Source organism: Balaenoptera physalus (genome assembly GCF_965194825.1).
Source record: "Balaenoptera physalus genome assembly, chromosome: 7".
Classification (NCBI taxonomy): Eukaryota; Metazoa; Chordata; class Mammalia; order Artiodactyla; family Balaenopteridae; genus Balaenoptera; species Balaenoptera physalus.
In genome coordinates this window covers 17,866,391-17,894,198 of record NC_138886.1, presented here as the reverse complement: position 1 = coordinate 17,894,198, position 27,808 = coordinate 17,866,391, and the positions used below count along the sequence as shown (strand labels likewise).

Here is a 27,808-nt window from a genome sequence, read left to right as displayed (position 1 = left end):
GTTAAGATGAAAATATTTCTGAATTTATCTATAGATTCAACACAATCCCTATAAAAATCCCAGCTGATTTTTTTTTGCAGAAATTGACAAACTACTCCTAAAATTCATATGGGAATACAAGGTACCCAGAATAGCCAAATAATCTTGAAAAAGAGGACAAACTTGGAAGACTCACACATCCTGATTTCAAATTTTACTACAAAATTACAGTAATCAAGACTGTCTACTACTAGTATAAGGAAAGATATCGATCAATGGAATAAAATTGAGAGTCTAGAAATAAACTAATATGGTCATTTGATTTTCAACAAGAGTGCCGAGACAATTCAATGGGGAAAGAATGGTCTCTTTAATAATAGTTTCTTCAGCAAATTATGTTGGAACAATCAGATAGCCACATGTAAGTGAATGAAATTGGACCCTATTCTTACACCATATAAAAAAAAAATAATTCAAAATGGCTCAAAGACCTAAATGTAAAAGCAAAAACTATAAAACTCTTAGGAACAAACATAGGAGTAAATCTTCATGAACTTAGATTAGGCAATGATTTTTAGATATGACATCTGAAGCACAACCAAAGAAAAAAATAGATTATTAGACTTCACCAAAATAAAAAAAAAACTTTTGTGTTTTAAAGGACACTATCAAGAAAGTGAAAAGACAACCAAAATAATAGGAGAAAATATTTATAAATCATCTATCTGATACAGGTCTAATATTCAGAATATATAAATAAGTCTTACAACTCAATAATTTAAAAATAGGCAAAGGATTTGAATAGACATTTCTCCAGAAAAGATATACAAATGGTCAATAAGCACATGGAGATAGGCTCAACGTCATTAGTCATTTAGGGAATGCAAATCAAAACTCTAATGAGATATCTCCTCTTATCCATTAAGATGGCTATGATAAAAAAGACAAAAATAACAAGTGTTGGCAAGGATGGAAGAAATTGGAACCCTCATATATTACTGATGGGCATGTAAAAATGGTGCAGCCATATTGGAAGAGAGTTTGGCAATCCCTCTCAAAGTTATCCACAGAGTTACCATATGATCCAGCAATTATATTCCTAGGCATGTATTCAAGAGAACTGAAAACATATGTCTGTAGAAAAACTTGTACACCAATTTTCAGAGCGGTATTATTCTTAATAGCCGAAAAGTGGAAAGCAATTCAAATAACCATCAACTGATGAATGGATAAACAAAATGTTGTATATCCATACAATTGAATATTATCCAACCATAAAAAGGAATCAAGTCCTTATTCACACTACAATATCACTGAAAGTTGAAAACATTATGGTAAGTGAAAGAATCCAGCCTGAAAAGGCCACACATTGTATGATTCCACTTATATGAAATGTCCACAACAGGCAAATTCCTACAGACAGAAAGTAGATTAGTGGCTGCCAGGGCTGGGAGGAGGGGGCAATGGGAGTGACTGTTAATGGGTATTGAGTTTCTTTTTGAGATGATTAAAATATCCTGGAATTATTGTGGTGGATGAACACATTTGTGAATATCCTAAAATCTACTGAATTATATACTTTAAAAGGGTGAAGTTCATGGTATGTGGATTAGAACTGGGGTAAAAAAAAAACAAAACAAAAAACTCTCTAAAAAAAACAAACAAAACCAGTGGTGTCAATCTAGAAGTATCCTGCCTCCAAATGGCAGGCATTTGGGGCCTGGGTCTCTTATATGTGCAGCTTTCTGAGGTCTGAATTTGAGCAAGCACCTCCTGCCCCAGCCCCTGTCCCAGAGTTTCTTAAAGGGGAAACAGGACCTTCAATGGAACCTTAAGTGGGTAGTTATGGCTTTGGTTTATCTGTGAAGGTAGGAACCTGCGGACTGCAGCAGAACTGTTCAAAACCTCAGTATGATGCCGAGGTCAGAGGCATAGACTTGGAAGTAGGGAAAGTTCTGTGTTTAAATATCCTCTCTGTTGCTCACAGGCTATGTGACACTGGGTAAGTACTTTGCTTCCTCACCTTCGTTTTCTTGTCAATAAAACAAACGCATTTCCACCTGTCTCACAGGATTGTTAGGAGGCGTCCTCAGAGTAGGTACGATGCCCTTAGCCAAATTCTCAATCCATAGTTAGAATTAGCATTTTTAATAATCCTCATCTGCATTTCCTATTTCTTTGATAAACAGAAATAAACAACTGTGTTCAATCCAGTGGGGCTTCACCTTGAACCTTTGGCGTACTCCCAGCAATGCAGGCTGGCTCCTCTCTCTGCCTGGGATTCTCTCTCCCCACTTCCTTCCCTCACCTCCTTCAAGATTTGTGCCAATGTCTCCTTTTCGATGAGGTTCCCTTTTAAATTTCAACTCCACCCCAACTGCTGCACCTAGAAGTCTATTAGAATATCATTCACTTAGCTCCCTGTTCTTCTTCATAATATTTGTGATCTTCTAATACATAATTTCCTTGTTTGTTATATTTACTGATTTTGTTTGTCACTCCCACTTGAATATCAAATTCACAAAAACAAGGATTTAATCTGTTTTATTCACTGAGCTATCCCCAGTGCCAAAAACTGTGCTAGATCACATGGTAGACCTCCAATAAATGTTTATTAAATAAATGTATATACATAAATGTGTGTGTGTGTGGACTGGGGGATAGGATGTGAGAAATCACATGTGCATTGCTCAGGGCAAAGGTGGATCCTTTTTTTCCCCACATTCAGCCCTTGGAAAGCTGGGGAAAGGATGAGGTAGAGAGAGAGGAGGAGAAGGCATTACGGTTTCACAAGCTCAAAGACGCAGGAAGGCTACTCCCTCTGTGGCTGCTGTAACACTTGTTTGCTCACATCACAGTATTTCTAGAAACCTATGTGCACCCAAGAGCCTTGAGTGCAGCAGGTGCAGCCCAGCAATCCTATGGGCCAGTGGATACTGTGTGAGATGAGATTAAAAAGAAATACTATAAAACACAGTCCTTGCCCTTCAAGGGGCTCCCAATATACTCGACTAGACGATATATATATACACGCATACACACACACACACACACACACACACACACACACACACACACACAATCTCATACCTACATATCGTCTTTGCCAATCATTGGCTATACGTTATCTAATTTACTCCTTACAACAATCTTAAGTACTAGATCATATTATCTATATTTATCTATATTTTCAGATGAAGAAGCAGAGTCTCAGAGACTCAGAGATCTCAGAGAATGAAATGAGATTCCTGAATCCCATGGGTAGCCAGTTTCAGAGCAGGGTCCCATCCCAGAGGCTACTTGACCCCAAATCTGTGGTCTTCGTGTTATACAGCGCCCCACCATGAACTAACAACACTTTAGTCCTAATCCAAAAGGCACTCACCCTCCTCCTTGAACAGATAAGACATGTCCACAGGCGCCAATGGTGAACAGGACAGGACAGAAAGTCAAGCACTGGTAAAACTACTCAGAGAGGTGAAAAGGGGTTGACAAAGCCTTTCCTCAGGCAAGAGTTATAAGCTGTTAGCTTCACCGACTTAGGAAGGCCAAAGCAATAGTGGGTAAAGGTGGGTGGCGCAAACAGTATGACTTAAAGATCAACTATCTAATCCCAAATGCTGATAAAAAGGTTAAAGATGATGAAAACACCCTGGACTTGGACTTGTGATATCTCAGAATTCTCAACAGAGGTGGGAACTGCGGAGGGGCTGGAAGCGGCTGCCCAGAAAGCTTGAAGGAAGCCTTGCCTATGTCAGCCCTAGGTTCCTAAAGAGAATTCAAAAGCATTCTCATAAGCTGAACAATTGTTAGCACCAGGATAGCACCTTATCAAATAGTTCATTTAAACCCTTTGTTTAACTAAGGCTCAGAGAGGGCAATCAACTTGTCCTAGGTCACATAGTAAGTTCAAAGCAAATCCAGAATTTGAACCCAGGTCCCCTGCCTCCAAGGCAGGATGCTGTATAGGCACTTAGCAATGGTAAGCAGATTCACAGTGAGGACTAAGAACAGTGCTGACAGCGGGGTGCCATTTCCCAAAGGTATCACCCTGCCTCTACCCCACTTAGCCTGAGCTGTCAGTGAGGCTGCCCAGACAGCCTTTACACTGGGCAGTTGTTGCTGTTTTGATTTTCTTTGTTCCTCCTCTCACTCCTTTGACGATTGCTCTCTGGGCCACGCGCCCTGTTCTTTGCTTGCCAGTAGGGCCCAACTTCTTCCCATCAGCCATAAGTAAGTGTCAACGGCTATGGGTGCCACATGCCTGAACCCTGACATCCCAAGAAACTTGCAAAGGAGGTGCCTCTCCCTCCCTCCCCCACGTGCAGACTGGGGGCTCAGGGCCCTGCAGTGACGCGGCAGAGTACCGGATTCAAACCCAGGTCTGTCTCTCTCCACCACCAGGGCCACATACTCCCCAGTATGCTGTCCCTCTTCGCTCTAGCCAGCAGGTCTGATCCCTGCTGTGAACTCAGGCAACCCCACATAGCCTTCGTCTAATATCTCAGAGCCCCAACTCAGAGCCCCATCCGGCTCCCTTTGCCCCATGAAGATAAGCCTCTCTGGTCCATTGGACACGACGGCCTTGGAAACCTTGAGCCACCAGAATAAGGGAACAGGCTGGCTGGGCACGGTTGGGGCATCCGGCCCTGATAAGACCTCGCCACGGCTGGACAAGCTCTCAGAGACGTAAGCCTTTGCGTAAGCACAAGATTAGAAGAATACATTATTAACATATTTATTTATTTTCTTACAGGTATTGACATAAAAAGGGGGGAAAAAAAGGTTCCCAGGAGAGATAAGACACAGTGGGACTTTCTGTGACTATGGTTGTTACAGAAATTAAATTAAGATTCATAATAAATAATAACAAAAGCTGCAAAATATCAGTTGGAGGCAGCTGCAGTTTTAATTTGCTAACATATGAGACTAGGAATGATGGTGGAAATTAAAAAGCGAAAGAAGAAGCAAACAAATAAACAAACATAAACTCACTCTGTTCTTTGGACTAGACTGATACAAATTTAGGACGGTGGTTACATCTTAGCAGGGAAGGAGGGAACAGAATAAGACTGGTGGGGAGGAGGCAAAATAATCTTCAATTTTATCTTTAATTTTAATTTCTTTCAGGAGAAAAGAGCTCTGAAGCAAATGTGACAGAGTCCTGACATGTATTAATCCTGCATGGTGGGCACATGGGGGCTTATTGTACTGTCTCCATACTCTCTGCATTTTATTTTCATTTTCATGATGAAAGCGAACAAATGAATGCATTCCTGACACCTATCAATTTACACTTTGCAAAGCTTATTACACAAATAACCTTGAAAGCAAGACAAAGCAGGGTTTATTGCCTGCGTTTTACATTCAGAGAACTTGATGTTTTCCGGGAGGGTGAGGAGGGGGCTTTTCAATCAAGGACAGACACATAGTGGCAGAGTGATAGAGCTGGCACTTAATCAACTGCTGGGTGAGGGCTGCTGCATTCACCTTGACTTTGAAGACAAAACTGTTCTGTCTTGCAGAAAAATCTCTGAGGTTTGGATTGGTCCAAGGACTAAGACAGTACCAAGACACTTCTGATCTCCAGCTTCTCGGCCAGTCTACGTACCTTCATGTCACTATGCTCTCCAACAATGAGCCCTGATGTCATTGGCTCAGCAAATGTTTTCTGAAGCCTGGATGTGAGGCTGGGGCTTCTAGGCAGTTCTCTACAGCACCCTGCTTCACATTCACACCAGGCCATTCTCCGGGGACTCTCCTTGCCTAGTCCCATTTGTCAGTTTGGTTGCTGCACCTGAGTGGGGTCTGCCACCTCCATCTCTGTCCCCCCAGAAGGAAAACCCACCTCAGAATGCAGCCAACACACAGGAAAGTTGGGGCAGAGATACAAAGTCCATATCACATCATCTGAACTCCTGGATGTCTCTGGGGCTGCAGCCAGCACACCTGTTGAACTTGCCAGTTGATACAAGTGGATAAATTCCAGTTTTTCATAAGCAATTTTGATTTGAGTTTCTGTTACTTGTATCCAAGGGTTCAGACTCTTACATACCGTTCTGAAATATCTTTTAGAAAGTTATTGTGAAGATTAAACATGCTAATGCTGTTTAATCACACACTTAACATAATATCTGATGCATTTCTACATGCTCAAGCAGCGGCTGGGGAGATAGCCATCATCGTTAATAGGACTGTAGTGGATTCTTGTCCCAGAAGGACTGTCCCTGTGCTCGGCTCCGCAGCTCAGCTTAGTGACCAGCAAATAAAACCTCTATCACTGCCTGGTCATGCGACTTTGGTCAGATCTCTCTCTACCTGGCTCAGAACCATTTTTGCAGGCTCTGGGAAAGACCCACACCTCTTCAGATGGGACTAATTGCTTTTTCCTCTGCGTGTCTTAGTACCTAGGACATGAAACCGTGGAAGCACTGTCTTCATCTATCCTTTACTTGCTGTCATCCCCCTGGCATGTGAGCTCTCTGGGAGAAAGAAACCATATCTCATTCTCCTTTTAACCCCATCAGCCTCTCACATGGTAATGGCACCTCTAAATCATTTCTTGCTGTTTCAGAAGCAGACGAGAGTCAAGTACTCTTAAAAATCAGAAATAGAATAATGGGGACTGTTGCCAACTCCCACAGGCTTACTTAGCTTACTTATTTTTTATCTTCCAGAGGACAGTCATTGCCCATAGTAGGTGCTTAGAAAATGCTTTCTAAATAGAAAGAAAAAAAAAAAAAGAAAAGAAAGAAAGAAAGAAAATGTTTTCTATCTTGGGCTAGCCCAAAAAGCAAGGGACCGAAGTTGAGTCCTTACCAATAAGCAACAGGCAGGATAAACTGGTGCATGCTGATGGGTTGTTTCTGGCACACTACTCGCCCTCTCTCATCCTGTTCATCAGAGACTGTAGATTTCAACCACCCTTCTTTCTTCCAATTCTGGTCTATACCAGACCTCACTGCTTCTCCCCCAGGCCTTGGGAACAGCTTCCTTATTTGCTTCCAACAGTTCTCTCCCACCTCCACCCTACTGCCAGTATATTAGCCAGAGTGCTCTTCCTAAAATGCAAATCTGACAATGTCTACTGAGCAGCTTAAAACCCTTAACGGTTCCCCTTCCCCTCAAGATAAAGTCCATACTCCTTAGCTTGGCAATAACGTCCCTTTATGATTTGAGTTTTATCAACCTCTTCAACTTCATCACCCAGATTTGCCCCATTGCCTCACGGTGACTTGAGTAGGGTTTGTAAATTGCCAAGTTGCTTTGTTCTTCAGTAACTTTGTACATATGATTTCCTCTCCCTGGAAAACCATTTTCCCTTCTATCTTCACCTTACTGATCCTGTTCATCCTTTAACACTCAACTAAAATGTCACCCTTTCTGGCCAACTTTCACTGGAATAGGAGGCATTCTCCCCTCCGAGCTCTCATATCATGGGCCACATTTTATCGGGAGCTCTAAGGTGGCAGGGACGATCGTGTTCATCTCTGGGTCTTCGGGATATAGTGCACAGCCCCACAGAGAAGCAGATACTCTAAAACAAATGGAATGAATGAACACCAATGCCGATAGGGAGGATGCTACATTTGAACGTACCCAGAGAGAGTAAGTGTACATCGTCTAAGAAAGGCTACAGGAGGTCATGCCTGGCTGTCAAAAACTTCCTTGTCCGCCATCTTTTTCCCACAGGTCATCATTTGTATGATGCTGTAGAACCACTTGACCAGTTTTAATTGGCTTGTGGTATGGTGGGCTCCTCCCAGTAGAACAGGCAGCTCTTTAGGGCTGACACTGTGTCTCATTCCTCTATGTGTCCCTTGTAGGGCTTCACAGAAGGGAATACAGTGAGGAGGTTCAGAGCATGGGCTCTGAGGTCAGAAAAGACCTGCTTTCAAATACCGGTTCTGCCATTTACTCTCTCAGTGACTTTGCCCAATTTATCGAACCTCTGTGAGCCTTTATTTCTTTATCTCTAAAGTGAGGGGAAAAAAGTGTCTGTCTCTTAGGATTATAGCTATGATTAAATGTAATATTACATGTATTCAATTTTTTATCCAATAACTACTTACTGAGTGCCTTCTGCATGGGTGCATTTGAGTATATGGAGACAAACAAAACAGACACCATCTTTACCTCCAGAGACTGCCAAGTCTAATACGGGACAGACGTTAACACACATGAATGCGTGTCATTGCAAAGTTTAATAATTGCAATAAAGGAAAGGGATAGGGAACCTAGTTGAGATTACAGGTTCTGGGGATGCCATTCTGAGGAAGCAACACTTAGGCTGAGAACTGAATAAGAGGTGTAGCATGTGCCCAGGCCCTGTGATGGATGAGAGCGCAAGATCTGGTGTGCATTGGCTCATTAAATGCTAATGTGACTTCTGGGGAGGCTGGGTTAGTTAATGGTTAGGAACTTGGGCTCTGGAGCCAACCTGACTGAATTTAAATCCTGGCTGTGTTACTGACTAGTGCATGACTTTAGAAAATTTCTTAACTTTTCTGGGCTTTGGTTTTCTCATCTATAAGAACGGGAATAACAAAATACTGGCCTCATTGGGTTATTGAGAGGCTTGGATAAGTTAATTTGTGTAAAGCATTTAGAACAGTGCCTGACATATTGAAAGCACTCTAAGTAATAACCATATGTATCATTGATTCGTTCATTTTTCCACTGAAGTATTTATATGGATAGTATTATGAAGGAGGAGGCAAAAGTCTTGCCTGAAGAAGACATAACGAGGCTAGGAACTGAGAAAAGTAATGGGAGATAATGGGAGGTTGTCTAATAAAATACCAGGAACTCAATTTGCTTCTCTATAAATGGTATAATCCTTGCCTCTAGAGTAAGCACATGTCATGGTGCCAATGGCACTCCTGAGACAACTCCAAAGGACTTCCTTTGGCCGGCCATTGGTTATCTGGATTTGGACAAGGTTACTGGGATTCCTGGGAGAAAGTATAACTCCATGACATCGTATTATTTTAAAAATTAACAGGATTATAGCAAGAACAAACAAAAAACTCCAGGGATTACCACTGCTTTTTTTTAAAGATGCTTCTGTGGATTTAATATCCATCTCTAGGAGCCAGCAAAATTGCTGTTTATTTATCCTGTAGCTTCTGAGTGTCTTCTTTGCCCCTATGTGCTCTCTCTCCCTCTCCTCTCCCTGTTACAGGCCATGGATAGGATTAAGAAAGATCTATTTATGGTCTGCAGTTACTATACTATACATGTTGAAGGAGAGATTTCTGGGGGCAGGCCTGTGATAAGGGTGAGAGGAGTTGGATACAGTTCTGGGAGTCAGGCAGGCAGCTCACCCACCCATCAACCTCTCCACAAGTGAGGCAGCTCCCTGGGCCTTCCCTGCCTGTTTGAGTCTGTGAATGCTTCCCAGAAAGAAATAGTAACTTCTCCTTTTTCTGGCAGGGGCGCCTGATGAAAATCCCTGAAAACAGGGCCTCTCCCTCCCCTTCATGCTGGCCTCACACATGCTAATGCAAATGAGTCCTGACCCAGCCAGGGGTCTGCGGGAAGGCGGCCAGGAGCTTTAGAACAAACATGCAAAGAATGTTATTTCATTTCTGGCATCCTGGGGAAAGAGGGACAGAGAGAGGGAAGTTGGGCAGTAAGGGGATGGAGTGAGAGAGAGAATGAATATGAATGTTCACCGCAACAGGACTAAAGCAGATGGAAAGAATGGGAGGAAACTGATAGGAATAAAGGGCCTACTAGGTGCCAGAATCTGACATATAGAATACATATATTTTCAATTCCACATGCACATTTTGAAGTCGCATATATTATTACCACTTTCTGGATGCAGGTAAAGGCTTGGTCTCAAAACTTAGGCATTTCTTCGTAGGCTATCCAACTACAAAATGGTAGAGTCAGGATTTGAACCCAGATTTTAAAATTTCAAATCCTGTGCCAAGTCTTCTCAGTGAGACTTATGTCATTTGACAGAGTCCCAAAGAAAACCGTGAACACAACAGTCTCACATCCTAGGACTCTCTTCATCCACTTACTCCTCTCATCCCTCTCTGCCGCCATCCTAATTCCAGATTCAGTATCTCTTACCACGGCCCCTAACTCTCCCTGCTCTAACCCACACTCCACAGATATCATTCTAAAACCCAAATGTGGCCTCCTCACTGCTACTCAAAACGAATCGATGGTTCTTTGGTCTGCATTAACAAGGCCCTGCAAGTCCTGCCTCTCCAAGCTTTCATACTATGTATCTCAACTACCCTGAACTTTCTGATGTTCCCTTATGTGTCCCTTCAATTCCCCACCTCCTTGTCTTTATTTCAGCTGTTCCCTCTGCTGGTGATGCAATAATGGCCCTAAATCGAAATGGTCAATGTTATCCACTCTTCCAAACCCAGCTCAATGCTATCCGGTCTTTCAGGCCCCCAAGGTACACTGACTATTAGAGACCACAGCCCCCTCAGAACTCCCATGCTTTATTACGAGGCAAATCACCCTCTATCCCAGGATGATTAGCTCCTTACAAGTTTGTTCCCAACACTAGGCAAAACTCCTTTGGTCTAAACCATAAGTTTTCAAATTTCAGCTGCACCACTGTCTATGAGAGAAATGCGAAAGAATATCCACGTGTGGACTCTGGAGCCAGATATCTTGTGTTAGACTCATGGTTCTGCCATTTACTAATTAAGTGACCTTGAACAAGTCATTTAGTCCTTCTGTCTTAGTTTCCTTATATATAAAGTGGGGATATTAGAGTACCTACCTTAGAAAGTACCATATTGTGAAGGTTCAGAGAGTTAGTGGACATAAAGATCTTGGCACGTTGCGTAGAGGTAGTAAGAGCTTGATAAATGGTTGATGACAATGGTGATCGGTAGGAAGTGGTCATGGCGTTGCTATGTAGGTCCTTGGCTAATAGCTGCAGATGTTTACATGAAGGCCTGACTCCATCCATTCAACCCGCTATACGTCTTCCTGACCTTTGGTGTTTTCTAAATTGAGTACCTACTAAATCCCAGGCCATATGTTAGGGATTCACAGACTCCTAAACATGGTTTCTAAAACCTGTCCTACTCTTGGATTGCCGACAATCTTATTTCTCTATGATTGTGAGAACTACATTAGGGATGGGCTCAAGAAACCGTAGAAGGAAGAAAAAAAAAAGGAGAGAAGGCATCACCTTGTTATGTCAAATGTTTGGGCAAAATGATACCAAAATGGCCACATCATGTCCAGAGGGCTCCTGGAAGATGCTCAGAGAGAACAGAGACATGTAAGCAACTTCACAGAGGGCAGGACAATTAGCCAATCATGATTCTCTTTCATGGTCATCCCTGATGAAGTCCTACTAAAGAAACGTCTTGTATGTACTTGATATTGAGCACCTACTGTGTGCTGGACCTGCTATGCCTGGGAGCTTTGCATGTGTTAACTACTCTATATTTGTATCACAGCAAAACTCCAATGTAGGGAGTACCAATACCCTCACCTTACAGATGTGGAAATTGAGACCCAGGAAAATAAGTATGTTGTACAGCCAGAAAGTGACTGAGATTTGAATTGACACTAGGACAGTCTAACTTAAAATCCTAGGCTCTTAGCCTCTCAGATGCCCAAGATGATTGGGGGCGTGTATGCTCGGGCCTAGGACCAGAGAGCAGCAGCTGGTCTATAGTGGAATCTAGAGCCCTGGTCCAGCCCGGCTCTGATGTTGGTTCTCTGAGTGACCAAGGGCAGGCCCTTGTCCTCCCTGAACTTCAGTTTCTCCTATAAAGAGAGAAGGATCAGGTCCATGATGTCTGAGTCCTCAAGCTCTATTGTGCTGTGATTCAAATGTGAAAGCAGAATGGGGTTGTTGGTACATGGGGGAATCTGTCCTTGGGGGGAAAGGAGAATAAAGCAAAAGGAAAAATGCCAGAAATCTGGATTCTGTCTTGCCTCTGAGTTTCTGCACATCATTCATGGTGATCTCCTGTAGTCTGTTAACACCTTTCCAGTGATGACCTCAAGACTGCTCATAGCAACAGTCTCCTTCACAGATGGAGGTGGGAGTTTAGAAGTGTGTGTGTGGGGGGGGGGTAGGCCCTCAGCATGTGGTGTTGGACCCACAGCCAAGATAATGGGAGCAGGGAGAGGCCTGGCTTTGAGTGTGGGTGTATTCCTATTTCAGGAGTTCCCAGAGTCCTAAAAGGTCAGAGAAGGAAGGGACTCTGCCATCCAGTCCCCTCACTGTGATGAGGAAGAAACTGAAGTTCAGGAAGAGGACGCTCTTTGTCCAAGGCCCCTGGCTGATGGGCAGTATAGCTGGGCACAGAGCCTAGTGTGGCTTGTGACCCCATCCTGGGAACTCCTCTCCATGCTGAGATGTCTCTGTGCCTTCCCCCTACCAAAGCACCCCCGAGGTAAAAGGCAGGGGGTCAAGGCCTGCTGGTAAGAGCCGTGGATTGAGGGTCAGGACCCCTGTGTGCTAATCCTGGTTCTGCCTTCACTGTGAAGCCTATGGCTCTCTCTGGGCCTCGGCTCCCTCATCTATATACTGAGAGAGTTAACTTAGATTCGAGATTTTAAATTAATAACCTGCAGGCTAATTGTGACCTACAAAATTGGTTTATATGACCAGTATTAAATTGGTTTCCAGCAAGTACTAATTAAGAGATTTCATTTAAGCCTAGGTTTATGGCTGACGTTCTCACCTAGTAGTGACGAGCCGGAGCTAAGAATTCTCTGCTCCATTTCTCGTTTACCACTGTCCCCACTGCTCCCTGCTATCAAGCATCTGGTCACACTGACCCACTAATGTCACTTGCCAGTTCCTCCTTATAAAGCCCTGCCGGGAGTTTGTTCCATCTCCCTCAGCTTCCTGCTCCCCAAGCGTGGGGCTTACCATCCCCTGAGATTAGCAGCCCACTGAGGGCCAGCACTGGAATGTTTCTTGACAGTGACCTGAAATTGGCCTTCCTCGCAGCCCTTCGCCTCATCCTGTTCCCCGGGGTCAGAGTGAACACAGCTGTGCCTCTGCTACCTGTGTGGCTCTACAGGGGGCTGAAGACGGTGGGCCATCCTCCTGGGTCCTCTCTTAACTTGAACAAACCGTCCAGGCCCCTGAAATGTTCCCCAGGGGCATCGTTTCTAGGGCCCTTGCTGACCTGCTTCCTCTCCTCTGGACATTGTTCAGATGTTTAGTCTTCCCCCTGCAAGCCAACTCTCCTTGCAGCCGTGAGGCTCGTTCACACCATCCTCCACTGAATCTTTCCCACGCTGCCCTTGGGGCTCCAACACGGCTGGCGAGGCCCTCGCCTGCTCAGTAGGCCCAGCTCTCTCACTTCCCCTCGCCCTCCTGACTCCAGATCTACTCTCTGCCTCATCATGCTGTCTCTCAGTTTCCAGGCTTCTCATAATCTATCCTCTGCCTGAAACCCCTGTATGAGCTTCCTGTAGCTGCCATAACATATTACCACAAACATAGTGGCTTAAAACAACAGAAACGTATTATCTCACAGTTCTGGAGGCCAGGAGTCTGAAATCAAGGTGTCGGCAGGGCCAGGCTTCCCCCCGAGGGCTCTTGGGAAGAATCCTTCCTTGCCTCTTCCGGCTTCTGAGGGCCCCAGGTGTTCTTTGTCTTGTGGTAACATAACTCTAATCCCCACCTTTATCTTCACGTGGCCTTCTTCTCTCTGTGTGTCTTTTCCTCTTAGAGTGACACCAGCCACTATATTATATTGGACTTAGGAACCAACCTAATTACAGTTAAATCTCATCTTGATCCTTAGTTCGTTACATTTTCAAAGACTCTATTTCCAAGGAAGGTCACATTCTGAGGTTTCAGGTAGTCATGAATTCTGGGGGGGACGCTATTCAACCCAGGGCAACACCTCCTCTTACTTCTGCAGGAAGACCTCACAGTAGGTCTGCAAAATAGCCCTGCACTAGACCCGTCTGGGTTAGCGACCCTTCCTTGATATCTCCACAGCCCCCGGTCTTTCCCAGCAGAGCGTGACGTGAAGCATCACAGAGCTAGTCTCCTCTGCCTCCCCACCACGACTGTGAGCTCCATGAGGGCAGAGACCTTGTTCGGCTCGGTTAGTTCTGGACCCCAAGTGACTAGCTTAGTACAAGGCACACTGTGGATACCCAACACATATGTCCTTTTCCTGAGCGCTCGGCACAGCCACCAGTTGTTAAGAAGAGGAAAAAGCTGTTTCCGGATGTTTCCAGAACTGAGCTGAGCCCATGCGGCTCCACTTCGGCCCAGCACATGCCCTACTCAGGGCACCAACTCACTGGATCCCCAATGTGTGAGGACCTCGCCTTTACTTGCACCAAATGGCCTCACTGTCTCCCAACTCAACCCAGCCTGTTCTCCACACCCCAGTCAGGGTCGTCACCAAAAACACAGGTTTAAATATAGCCTGGGCCTGCTCAACAGCTTTTCTTGGCTCCCCACTGCCTGCAGGACCAAGTCCAGCTCCTATGCCCGGCGTTCAAGGCCTAGCTCCCCAGCACGGCCTCAGGTCCCATCTCTCCACCCTCCACGAGTTTGCACAAGCAGTCTGTGCCCTGTCCCTCTAGAAGCCTGGCTGGCGTCCCATTCCTGGATGAAATCCTGATGCAGTTTGAGGAAAGAACAGCCTGCCTGAGAGTCCCCAGCAGGTTTTAGGAGCCTCACTGTCTGTCGGCTGAAAAACAGCATTATTTTTCCTCTACGAGTCTCTCTTGGCTTGGGACTCACGGCTGTATTTGCTTCTGGCTTGAGGACAGTTCTTTCCCTCTCTGGGGCCCCAACTGAACACTTTGGAGAGGTTAGTGTGACCTGACGCTAGATGGAATTGAGTCTTGAGTAGCTAGGCTGCCCCCCGTCACCCCACCCCCTGACCAATAGGACAGGGCACCACAGCCAGAGAAAGTTCACATTCCATCTGGGTTATGGGACATCAGAGGCGCCCGGCCCCTGCTGAGCTCCGGGACCCTTGGCCACACCCAACTGGCTGCTCACCCCAGTGTCATATAATAGGTCCAGACCTTTGTTCTTAGGCTGTGGTAGGAGGGGTAGAGCGGGTGGATAATGCACAGGAACATGGAAGAAGAGAGATCATGGGACCAAGAAAGACAGAGACTAAGAAGTGATAAGAAAAGGAGAAAGAGGAAGGATGTACAGATACAGAGAGAGCAAGTATGAGAGAAGGAGACACAGACACAAAAGACTGAGACAGACAGACAGACGAGAAGTCAGAGTGCTGAGAGAAAGGCAGCATCCCTGCGCAGAGCAGAGGGAGAGCAAGGATGGGACGGGAAGAAAGAGAGGGAAAGAAAAGTCAGAAACAATAAGAAATGGACAAAAAGGGGCGGCGGGGCGGGGGGGAGAGGAGAGATGTTAGAAAAACAGGAGGGGACTCAGGGAGAGAGGAAGGGAGAGAGGAAGGGGGGGAAGAAAAGAGGAAGGAAGGGAGGGAGGGAGGGAGGATGGAAGGAGGGAAGAAGGCTGTGGGAGGGAGAGAGGGTTGAAGAGAAAAAAAAGGACTGAGAAAGTTTCACAGTGGGGAGAAAAAGCCAGTAAAGAGCGAGGCAGGAATTGTCAGGCCCGTCCTGGCTTCTTTCCCTTCTGTGTCCTGGATCAACCTTGGGCCTCAGCCTCAGCTCTCAGAGGCTACAGCCCAGGCCCCGGTCAGCATGGAAGGCTTCCTCTGTGCATATCTCCTTCCTCCCAGGAGCTGAAAGTCCCCCGAGAAGCTGGCCCGGTCACGCTGGGACTTGGCTCAAGAGGCCCACTGCATAGACGGGGTCACTGAAGCTGGAAGAGGGAAGAAGCATGGAGCCTTAAGCTGAATGATACTCTTCCGCCCGGACTCCAGCCTTTCCCTCTCTGACCGCCAGGGGTTGGAGTCCAAATCCTTGCCTCCATTATCTCCTGAGATACACAGCCTCCGAATTCATCTGAATTCACGAAACATTCTTCGGGATGGCCCCATTAGATCCCTCTTCTACAAAGGGAGAAACACAGGCCTCCAAAATGGAAACTCCTTGTCCAAGGCTTCATAGCTGCTTAGGGCCAGACACAGGATGACCCTCTAGTCTCTCGCCTCCCTTCATCTGGGCAAGCATTCATAAACGCCAGACCTGAAGGGCTCCTGATGACTTTCATGCTTTTTCCAGTAAATTCTGTGCTGATTCTTGGCACAAAGAGAGGAAATGAAGAGGGTAGGGTAGGAATGTAAATAAAAGGAAACTTTGGGATTCCATCTAATATGTAATTATAGTATCCATGGCGGTGGCCCTGGCTGCCTCTTCGATGTGCTGCCCTGGCTCTGCCCGGGCAGGGGGTGGGGGGGGTCCTGGAGGTGATGGGGGCCCAGCAATGCTCCATCCAAGGTGTCAAGGCCCCCTGGGCTTTTGGAATAGTATTTTGGGGCAGGGAGCCTGGACTTGTTTGCAGAAACACATGGCAGACTGGGGACGTTGGGAAACAACTCAGCAGATGAGAGCTGGAGATACTGGGCATTTCAAGAATGGCATTGGGAGTACATCCCCAGGAAGAGCAGGGGTCCTTGTGCAGACTCAGGGCTCAACTGTTTACGTGGCATCACCAGGATTGCAGAGGCAGGGAGAAGTCTGGAGTTCAGTGGGAGTCACGTAGCTTTTGGTGTCAGGACTCAAAATCTGTTTTCCATAGTGTTTCCAGCTCATCTGAGTATGGATCTCTGCACAAAAGATCCCTGTAAACAGCTTCCACCCCTGAACCTTGTCACTTCTACATGTCCAATTCTTCTCATAAACTAGTGTGGTAATTTCAAGTTCAAGCTCTGGAAATAAATTGGCTGAATTCAAATTGTATCTTCTCCATTTAGTAGCCTTGAGGCTCTGGTCAACTTATCTAACCTCTCTGTGCCTTAATAGCCTAATCTGTTGGACAAGAATAACAGTCACTGCCTTAGAGAATTGTTTTCAGGATTAAATTAGGTAAGATTTAAGATAGATAGATGGATAGATAGGTAGATAGATAGATATAGAGACATAGAAACCTAGAGATAGGTATAGGGATATGGTACCAGACCACAGCTGGACACACAGTGGCTGTCTCCTGAATACTTGGTGAGAAAGTGAGTTAGAGATGGTGAGTGAGTGAAGGGGAGAAGTCAGTATCTTCAGATTTCTGCACTGACTTAGAAATTTGTTCAAATCATTCAACAACGATTTACTGGATTCTTTACTGGCATCAGACACTGTTCTAGGCACCAGGAATACAGGATGATGAAGGCCGACATAGACCCTGCTCTATGCAGCTGACGGTCTAGTGTGAAAAGACAGACAACAAACCAATAAATTAGATACTGAATCACTACAGCTTTAGTAAGTGCCACGGCTTTATGCGTCTGTGTGTATAGCAGGTGTTATCTGTTGTAGATAATGTGGTCAAAGAAGGCCTTTCTAAGGAAATGACATTTAATCCTAGACCTGAAGGAGAATAAGGTACTGATCATGGGAGGAGCCAGGAGAAGGCTATTCTGGGGAAAGAACAGTAGAAGCAAAGACCTTAAGGAAGGTACATTCTAGTACATTCTAGCAAGTGTGCGTAGGGAGTGATGAGTAAAGGAATCAGTGCCAGATGAAGGATTAACTTGCTCTCCCCACTGGAATGCTGAGAACACAGTGGCCAACAGTGGCAACACCAGGCCCGATGCTTAGGTAAAGTATATAATCACAAAGAGTAATAACAGTGGTTATCCTTCCCCCTCTCATCATTTATTAAGTACTGACAATGAGCTAGACACTCTCTTGTGCTCTTTACATGTTTCAGTTCATCGAATCCCCACAATCCTGTGAAATAGGCCCTGTTATGATTCCATTTTAAAGTTGACAAAATTAAAACTCAGAGAGGTTAAGAAATTTGCCCAAGGCCACACAGCGCAGGTATTGGAGCCAAGGTAAAAACTCACCTCTGTCTGATTTCAAAGGCCTAACTTAAAAATATGTATATTGTGGTGGGGTGTGGGAAGGGATGTGGACTCAAGATATCTATTGCCCGTCCCTTGGCTGCTTTTCTTGACAGAGTGATCATAACTTTTCATGTGCACACAATCTTAGGACAAATTCAAAGCACTTTCTCATATACTATCCAGTTTAATCTTTGCAAAAACTTGGGGAGGTATAATTAATTAGCTCCATTTCATGGATGAATGAATTAGCTCCATTTTACAGATGAGAAAGATGAGGTGTGAAGTACCTTTCCTGAGGATCTGGGTCTTCTTGTCCCCAATGTTCTTTCCATTGCAAACGTTTGCTTGCAGTTAGAAGGCCCTCTTCCACTCTTCCACTATTCCTACCAGGTACTTCTGACAACTCCACATGTGTGAGTGGACGAGGACAGGGGCAGCATGTGGGGGAAGGGAAGGGTGGGTCAGCTTGGGTATGACTCTCAGCTCTATTGCTTTTTATCCTGTGACTTTGGGCAAAATGTTTACTTCTTTAAGTCCCAGTTTTTCCCTCTGTGAAATGAAACATGATGATGATGATGACACCAGATCCCTAGGGTTATGGCGAGGATGAAATGAGACAGCACATGTAACATCCTTAAGCACTGTTCCTGACACATAGTGAATGCTCAATAAACTATTATCATCACTACACTCCTGGTATCCAGGAAGTACTGGGGGCACTGAGAATCAGGACACTGGTCTGGAGTCTCCATCTCTACCTCAGTGTGCAAGTCAGAGAGCTCACTGAGTTTAACTTTTCCATTTCACAGATGAGAACATCAAGGCCAGAGGAGCAGGAGGAACTGGGCCCGGGTCTCGCTGGGAACAAGCGTGGGAACTGCTGTCTGACTCCTGACCTCAGGCTCTTCCCTCCTCCAGGGCCTTGGTTTTCCTTGTACTCCTCTCCTCCAACTCCAGCCACCCCTGATAAGAAGGAACATTTCCCCTGAGCCTCTGGTCGCACCATGGATGTTGGCACGTGGTTGCAGGACGCAGGCTCCTTTGGCATTCCTTTCACAGAGCTGAGGCCAAGGAGGTGAGGGCGGGCCTGGAGCAAGCCTCTGAATGTGTGGGAATGAGCTCCCACCCCAGGAATTAGGCCTGGCTGCTGCTGTGTGTTTGCGCAGGACACTTTGGCAGTCGTCCACGATCAGAGAAAGGCAAGGCAGCCAAGACAAGACAGAGGCTAATTACCTTGGACAATAGGAAATTGGGGAGTGGCGACAAAAAGGGTGTCTAGGCCTCCGGCCAGGCAAGGGCAGGGATGGTGAGTGCCCAGCCTGGGCTGACCCTTCCACCTTGAGTGGAGGTTCCTGCTCAGGGTTACCCCCGGACTCCAATAACCCAAAGGTGCAGGAGCTGGTCACACCGTCAGAACGTCTGCGGACCCTCTCCCTCTGCTGCTCTTTGTTTGTTTTCATTCAGAAGTAAAACAAATGAAACAAACAAGGAAATTCAATTTAAACAGGCCCAAGTGCTGATGTTTCTGTTTTGTTACACCAGGGTGAGCTTAGGACGAGAGAATCAGCCTTGACTTTCACTCCTCCAACTGGTCTCAACTCGGCGGTGCTGTGTAAAATTACATGGATAGAGGGGCTGCAAAAGCAATTTGCCTTCCTAGGTGGGGTGGAGAGAGGGAGTGGGGATCAAGGGGGGCCCGATTCAGAGAGAGAGAAGGAGGAACCAAAACTCAAATAAGAAACAGGACAGAGAAACAGAAATTAAGAGATTAACAGATAGGAAGGCAAAGAAGGAATGATTGGAGAATGGCAGACAGACAAAGACAGTGAGCTATGTAGAGAATACTCACACAAGAGAGGGAATAAAAGGACAGGGGAGACGGACAGAGATGCAGAGAGGTACGACAGGGTAAAACAAAGGTGAAGTTGGAAGGGCAAGAGCCCAGGAGGAGAAGAGAGAGAATGAGAAAAAATTCCCACGGCAGAAGTACGCATTCCCAGAACTCTCAAGCTGGTGTGGATCTACTGCATCTTCATTTTGAAGATCCTGAACTTGTGAAACAGGAGAGGATGTGAACATTCTGCCCAAGGTCCCAGAGGCAGGAGTGGCAGTAGTGGGATGTGAACCCAGACTTTCTGCCCGAGAGACTGCGCCTCCATGCCTGTGCCACCTGAATCCTTCCATCACACCTTCTGGCAGCATGGATGGAAGGTTTGGTGCCCAGCTGTGCTTAATTAAAACTCAGGGGTCTGGACCATGCTCTCTTTCCATCCTATTTCTGCCCAAATGATCCTGGGTACTCATTCTTTTCAGGGCTAGTGGGACCCCAACCTGCCTCATAGAGAATAGCTCTTCTGGGATTGTCCTTGGAAAAAAAGAGACCCTGAAAACCATCAACTGAGTCAAGGAGAATGAAACAGGAAGAAGCAAAAGTAACTAACATTTCCTGCAGACCTTCCGTATGCCATGCATTCTGATAAACCGTTCGTGGAGTTTCTTACTTTATGCTCTTCCCTATAACTCTACGAGAATGGAAAGATTACCAGCCCCCCCTTTCCCAGCGGGAGAAGCTGTTGCATAGAGCAGTGGAAAAATGACTTGCCCCAGGGCAGGTCGTGAGTACTCAGCAGAATCAGGATTTGCACCCAGCTCCACTTGTCTCCAAAGCCTGCGCTCTTTCCACTGCCACACATGGCCTTTTTGGTCCAAGAAGAAGAAAACTAATTTTGGTAAGAAACAAGCAAGCAGAAAATGAAAACCCCCAAGAACTGACACTGGAACTATTTTAAAATTTGAGACCGAATCGGTCAGACTTCAGGGAAGGAGAGCCGCCAGTGGGATAAGAGACGGGTCCAAACAACACCCTGGCTCCTTCTCAGAGTGCCCAGGTCCCAGGGCCATTAATAAAATCGATTTCAAAAATAAAATAGAGAAGTGCTCAGAGTTAGGGATGACAGGCTCGTGACAAGCACATTTCCAGGACAGGAGAAGAAAGGATGTTCCTGCTTCAAGAGGTGGGAAGGAGATGGGGGCGTGTGTGTGTGTGTGTGTGTGTGTGTGGCATGTGTGTGTGTGTGTGTGTGTGTGTGTGTGTGTGGCAGTGAGGAAAAGAAGAGGCAAGGGAAAGCGCTCATCACTTCTATCTAAAGGGTGGCAGCTGATTTGTCAGCTCTAAGTGTTAATTGCTTTCGGGGTTCCATAAAACATTTCACCGCTTTCTACATAATGGGCCTGTGGGATTCCAGCCTGGCTAACGCCAAGTCCCCACAATGTCACCCAGAGACAGGGTTACTACTTGTGTCTCAGCAGACAGGAATCACCTGCCAGGGCTCGGTCCCTCTCTGCTAGATGCTGTCTCTCCCAGCAGTTGGAGAATGGAGGCGGAGGGAGTTGAAATTAATTATTACTACAGCAAGGGCAACAAGAGCAACGGTGATAACAGCTAACACTTCTCACTCTCCTACTGGGGGCTTGTGACAAAGTGAAGAACTTCTGTGCATTATGAGCTCATCAAACCTCTTGGGGTCCCAGTGAGCCAGACACTGTATTACCTACATATTCACAAAGGAGGAAATGGAGGCTGGAAGGTTGAGAAGCTCACTCAATGCCAAGCTGATAAAGCGCAGGGTGGAGATCTGAACCCAGCTCTGTCTGCCTCCAGTCTATGCCCTCAATGAGGGACAGAAGATCCAGAAGCCAGCCATAGGCAATCTTTCAAAAATGCTGTTTTCTTCATTTGATCATAGTCTTTAGGGTTGGAGAGGATCATACAGCTCATAATCTAGTCACATATTTGTGATTCATAGATGCAGTGACCCTAAAGCCCAAGGGGTTGGTGTCAGAGCTTACTGACTGAGATGCTATAGACTCTTGCTCCCAAGATCTAAATACCAAATCATTATTGAAGGCCTGAGGTAAATGCTATCGCCTCTGTGAAGTTTGCCCACATGTCCCACTGGAAGACACCTGATAGCATATTGTATTTCTGGGATTCCATTCCTAGAGCTCTCACTGTCCCCAATTGATTTTGCCCTTCTGTATAAAATAAAACTTGGGCCCTAACATCTATGAGATAGTCAGTGGCAAAGCCAGAGTCAGAAGCCCTGATTTCCATCTTACAGTGATATTCCTGAGTTTGGTACGTGAGCCTGAATATGTCACATGTTCAAAAGAGCCCCATGGTCTTCAGAAAAGTCATGGTCTTCCAGAGGAAGTGGGGATAGGATGTGTTTTGGAGGTGAGGGAGATTTACAGATTGTGAAGGGGCTAATATTTACTGAGCACATACTTAGATACTATGCTAGGTTGCTCCTGGTTTAATTCTCATGCAACTCTGCAACCTGGGTTTTATTATTTCTCTTTTACTGAGGCTCATAGAGGTAAAGCGACTTATCTAAGGCTACACAACTAAATATGTCATAGCCGGATTTGAATCCACAGCCCGTGGTCTTCCCTACTACCATTAAGTTATAAGTTACCTGAGGATAGAAACTTTGTCTTAGGCACATTTATACTTGCATTCTAGCACAGTACCAAGACATAGGAAATCTTCAGACAATGTCTGCTGAATAAGTAAATGAGTTACAAATGAGTAAATAAAAATGTGAATGAATGAAAGAATTGATGAATAAATAAGTGAATGAATGATGGAGTATAAGAGTGAACAAATAGATGAATGGGATGGATCGATGGAGAGATGGATAAATGGTTGGATAGATGGATGGATAACTGAATGAATCAATGAATAAAAGAAAAAAATGAATGAGCTGAATAATTATTTGGTCAACAATGCCTACCTTATACCCTGAGAAAACCATAATTCAAAAAGAGTCATGTACCACAATGTTCATTGCAGCTCTATTTACAATAGCCAGGACATGGAAGCAACCTAAGTGTCCATCAACAGATGAATGGATAAAGAAGATGTAGCACATATATACAATGGCATATTACTCAGCCATAAAAAGAAACAAAATTGAGTTATTTGTAGTGAGGTGGATGGACCTAGAGTCTGTCATAGAGAGTGAAGTAAGTCAGAAAGAGAAAAACAAATACCGTATGCTAACACATATATATGGAATCGAAAAAAAAAAATGGTTCTGAAGAACCCAGGGGCAGGGCAGGAATAAAGACGCAGATGTAGAGAATGGACTTGTGGACACGGGGAGGGGGAAGAGTAAGCTGGGACAGAGTGAGAGAGTGGCATGGACATATATACACTACCAAATGTAAAATAGATAGCTAGTGGGAAGCAGCCGCATAGCACAGGGAGATCAGCTCGGTACTTTGTGTCCACCCAGAGGGGTGGGAGGGAGACACAAGAGGGAGGAGATATGGGGATATATGTACATGTATAGCTGATTCACTTTGTTATACAGCAGAAACCAACACACCATTGTAAAGCAATTATACTCCAATAAAGATGTTAAAAAGAAAAAAAAGAAAAAACAATGCCCACCTTGTCAACAACTGCAGCTTTCTAGATTAGTAAGGGAGGCGGCCTATGGTTTCATAATTAGAGAATGAAGAGAGCTGGTTGCTAGAACTGTATGTTATAGCTTATGATGGTTGCATCCGAATATGGCAACACTCACTGAGTTGGGAAACAGAGAAAAAATGAGCCCCTTTTCCCTCTGAGATGAACAGATGAGTCTCAGAATGACTTCCTCTGCATCTCCAGAAATTTGGATGCAATGACTCTAATCTACTCTATGAAAGAGTGATGATGACACTATTACTAAGGGACTGGATGAATCTACTAATAAAAAAATTATATGTATATATACTACATATACGTATACACTTCTGATATGCTAATCTAACATTTTTCAGAGGAAGTATCATGGAATTGAGAAAAGAACACCAGGCAGGGACTCCTGTCACAGCCTTCCTTGCTAAGTTGCCACTTTCCCTCTTTGGGTTGCAGATTCTTCATCAGTAGGAGGGATGGTTTTAAGTTACTGGCCTCCACGGACCCTTTAGCACTAACCTTGTATGACTCTGTGACTCACTGTGGCCATACGTCTCCAATGGACACTTCTAAGCCTTAGCATATTAAGGTGCACACACAGAGTGGCCTATAAATCATTCGGCTGGCCTGAACAGATTACTCAAGCCTTGCCTCCCAGACTTAACATTGTCCTGTCTGCTTCACGCTCCCCACACACAAAGTATGTCTTACTTGTAGAGACCGTCGGGCTCCAGACACTTGAAGATGACGGAGTAGATACTGACTTCAGGGACCTCTCCATGGCTTCGACCAGCTGCTACACAAGATGTACCCAGGCCAGAGAGTAAGTCATCGGCAAAACTCAGGAATTCTCCTGGAGGGAGACAAAGAAAGATGAGCTCCCCAGCTCAGGCCTTGGTGAGCAGACATTCCTGCTATTGTCCAAACCCATCAAATGTCTGGATACCATTATTAAGAGGATTAATGGACGGAACAAGCACAGGATACGAAAATGACACAGATCAGTGTCTACTCCTGATGACTTGTTTTTAAATTTATGCCTGAATTTTCTCAGTTGTGAACTGGAGATACTAATACCTACCTTTATAAGATTGTAGCAAAGCTCAAATGAGGTAAATTACTGTGTAATAAAAATGCATGAAAATGCAATAGGAGGACTGGGCTTTCTGTCTAGAATAACTATTCTGGCCTTGTCACTGCCACTAACTTCCTCTTAACTCCTTAAGCAAGCCTCCTCGGAATTGCTGTTTCCTTACTTGTACGATGAAGGAGTTGGACTAAGGATGTAAAATAGGTCTCATGTCATACGGTCACTCTTACGCACTGGTACTGGATTCAGGGAGTGTCATGTTGAGATGGGCAGAGACTGGTCCAGCTAAGGGGGAAAGAGTTCCATGACTGATTAGTGATGAAGGTCATGAGATAGGAAGGGACAACAGAAGAGAAAGTGCCCCGAACCCCATGATTTCTAAAAGTCAGTCTAGCCATTGGATTTTAGGAGGCTGCTGAAGTTTACTAGAAACAGAGCTAATAAAGAAGACGAGATGAAGACTAGAAAGAATAACTGAACATCTGGGATCTTGGGATCTAGTCTTAGCTTTGTGAAGCATTTGCTGTATAGCTTTGGAGAACTAAATTCCCATCTCTGTACTCTAGTTTTCTCCTCTGTAGAGTGAAGGTGCTAGAGTCACTGTTAGGATTTCTGACAAAATAAAATAACATAGATGTGCACAAAGATTAAGTTATGAGGGTAAGCACTGCGGTACTATTTAAACTAGCAAGCATTTTAAAACAACTAAATGTTCAATGATATCAAAACAGTAATATCAATTATAGTTCAATGATGCAATGGAATATTTTATAGCCATTAAAATAATATTGTGGAAAAATATGAAGTTATTTGAAAGGATATTCATGGCATAGTAAGTTTAAAAAGATAGGTTACACTATTACAGAATAATTTTTGGTGGACATTTTACACATATATCTATCTAGAAAAAGAAGGAATAAAATATAGCAAATGAATAATAGTGGCTTTGTCTGGAAAGTTAGATAATGGGTACTTTTTCTCTCTTATTTTTGCTTATCTCTCTTTTTTAAAATTATCTACAAGGAACATGTATTGCTTTTGTAGCAAGAAAAAAAATCAATAAAAATTACTTTAAAATAAAGTAAATGAGCCAGACTAAATGGCCTCTAAGTTCCTTTCCAGTTCTAAAACAGGATGATTTTGAGGCACGTGAGGTATTGTATACCACACGATATGAAATGATATGAGGCCTCCCAACTGTTGATTCCTTGTTCTTCTTCATGCCTGATATGGAGGGCCTTGCAGTCTCTCCTCGCTTAGATTCTTGGTAATAAACAGGAGGAGAACATCTGTTAACTATCTTCTCTCTACTTGGGATTAAGGACAATCCAACGTGATGGTACCATCATGAAACAATAATGTTGGCCGACTGTCTGAGAAGACACGGTGCTTCTCTACCAGGGAACTGAGTGGAGAGAATTCACAGATCACTTCCTTTTGGTCTTGTAAAGAAGGGTTTCATCCTTCACTCACAAGTGAACCATGTGACATGTGTCTGACTGAACTGTCTAGATGGCCCTGGGATTCAGACGGACAACAGTTCTAAAACGTATTTGTCCCTATGGTCCAACAAAGCAGATCTGATGAGTAGTGTTTTTTGTTTTCTGCTTTTTACAAAGACAGTTCATAGACTCGATATGTAGATGCCAGAACAAGTGTCTGAATCAGGCTAATGTCAGTGACATACAAGTTCAGCTGCTATTGCCAGGCAGACTTGGGACTGAATTTGAGTTCTCCCATTTATTACAAGTCCCTTAACTTCTCAAGTCTCAGTTTTCCTTTCTGTAGCAAGGGGTCAATGACTCTTTTATGGGTCTGGAATCTAGAAAGAAAGGCTGAGTCCAGGAAGAAAGTCTGTCTAGAACCAGAGGTTTTGCTATTAAAAAATGAAGAGGTAAATGTAATGTTTCTTTTATCTCAATTTTTGGCATCCCTATTTCTTCTATAGGCCTCTTATGTCAAGCTTCTTCCATAGTAAAATCATAAACCAACAATGTCTTCCAATAGGTATCAAAGCAGAATAATGTATGGGGTGAAAAATAAAGGAGAAAAAACATGGGACTATTCACTGGATGGAGTGAGGGCTTTGTTTCTCTTGGTTTTTCACGATTCCACATCTGGCTGCTTGCATTTGTTTTCTTTGAGCTTGGATACATGTCTGTCTGCTTTTCAATTTGTTTCCAGATAGCCATTGAAAGAGTTGGCCCTTCGTGAGGGAATTCAGTATGCCTGTGGCCTGTATTAATTAACTGTCTTCAAGCCAAAAGATGGTTGACATTCATTTTCAAATGGACATAGTTTTCCAGATATTTCCATGCATTTCAGAATAATTTAGACCATGGATAAAAGCCCCATAAATATGTCTGGTCAGTAAGACTGGCACACAGTTCTAAGGTTTATAATAGGTTTAGTTCAAGCGAAGAAACTGGATAATGTGGAGTATATAAATAGTCATATCAAGCACATTATAAGGATATTTAATGTCCAATTCTGTTTGGGACTATATATACATAATAACCTTCAAATGAAAAGAGTTAATATGAAGGAAACTGATATTTTAGTAGCAACTTTTGTTTTTCCCATTTAATCCTCACAACATTCAATCTTAATGAGTTAAATGTTAGTATCTCTGTTATAAAGCTGAAGTTAAGCTCACAAATTTAGGAAGAGACAGAGCTGAGATTTGAACCCATATCATCCTAATTCCAAAGCCATACCTTTTCTTTTATGTTATGCTGCCTCCTAGAGAATGTTTAAAAAAAACGATAGTGTTAGAAAGGGAACTTTCTCAATTCTTTTCAATTTGAGATTGAATTCATGCCACTCTCTTAGCTCTATGGGCTTGGGAAATGAAACAATAAAAGACCTTCTACAGCTTGTAATCTGACAACAGGAAGGGTTGTTAAATACAGACCCATAAAGTGAATTGTAAGATTGCTTCTTTTGGCACTCTATTCCAGAAGGTTTAAATGCAACCTAGAAGGGGACAGGTGAATGCAGCGACCCTCACTGTCTTTCCTTTCCTAGCGGAGGGGGAACTAAGAAAGGCCTGGGGGCTTCTCCATGTACAAAGGTGAACCAGTGCAATTCAACACATGTATTGTGGTTCCACAGTATACCATGTTCCACGTCTGGCAGCACTATAATTGAATGAACAATAATAAAGTGCAGTGGTTAAGAGGTTGGGCTCTGCATTTACACTGTCTAGAATTAAATCCTGGTACATCCCCACTTACAGCTTGCTTTAGACAGGTTCCTTGACTCTCTACAGCTATTTTATCATATGTTAAATGGGTATAATAATGCTATCTAATATATATTGTTTACAAATAACAACTATTT

General features: G+C 44.3%; 1 protein-coding gene across 3 annotated transcripts in view; it reads right to left on the bottom strand.

Annotated features, from left to right (window-relative positions):
• ASTN2 (astrotactin 2) overlaps window positions 1–27,808 on the bottom strand; it is an 897,588-nt gene that overhangs the window by 29,592 nt on the left and 840,188 nt on the right. For all 3 annotated transcript variants that reach the window (XM_082470412.1, XM_082470411.1, XM_082470413.1), the window contains one exon: window positions 24,088–24,229. In XM_082470412.1, coding sequence (XP_082326538.1) covers window positions 24,088–24,229 — 142 coding nt within the window. The remainder of the gene's footprint in view (window positions 1–24,087; window positions 24,230–27,808) is intronic.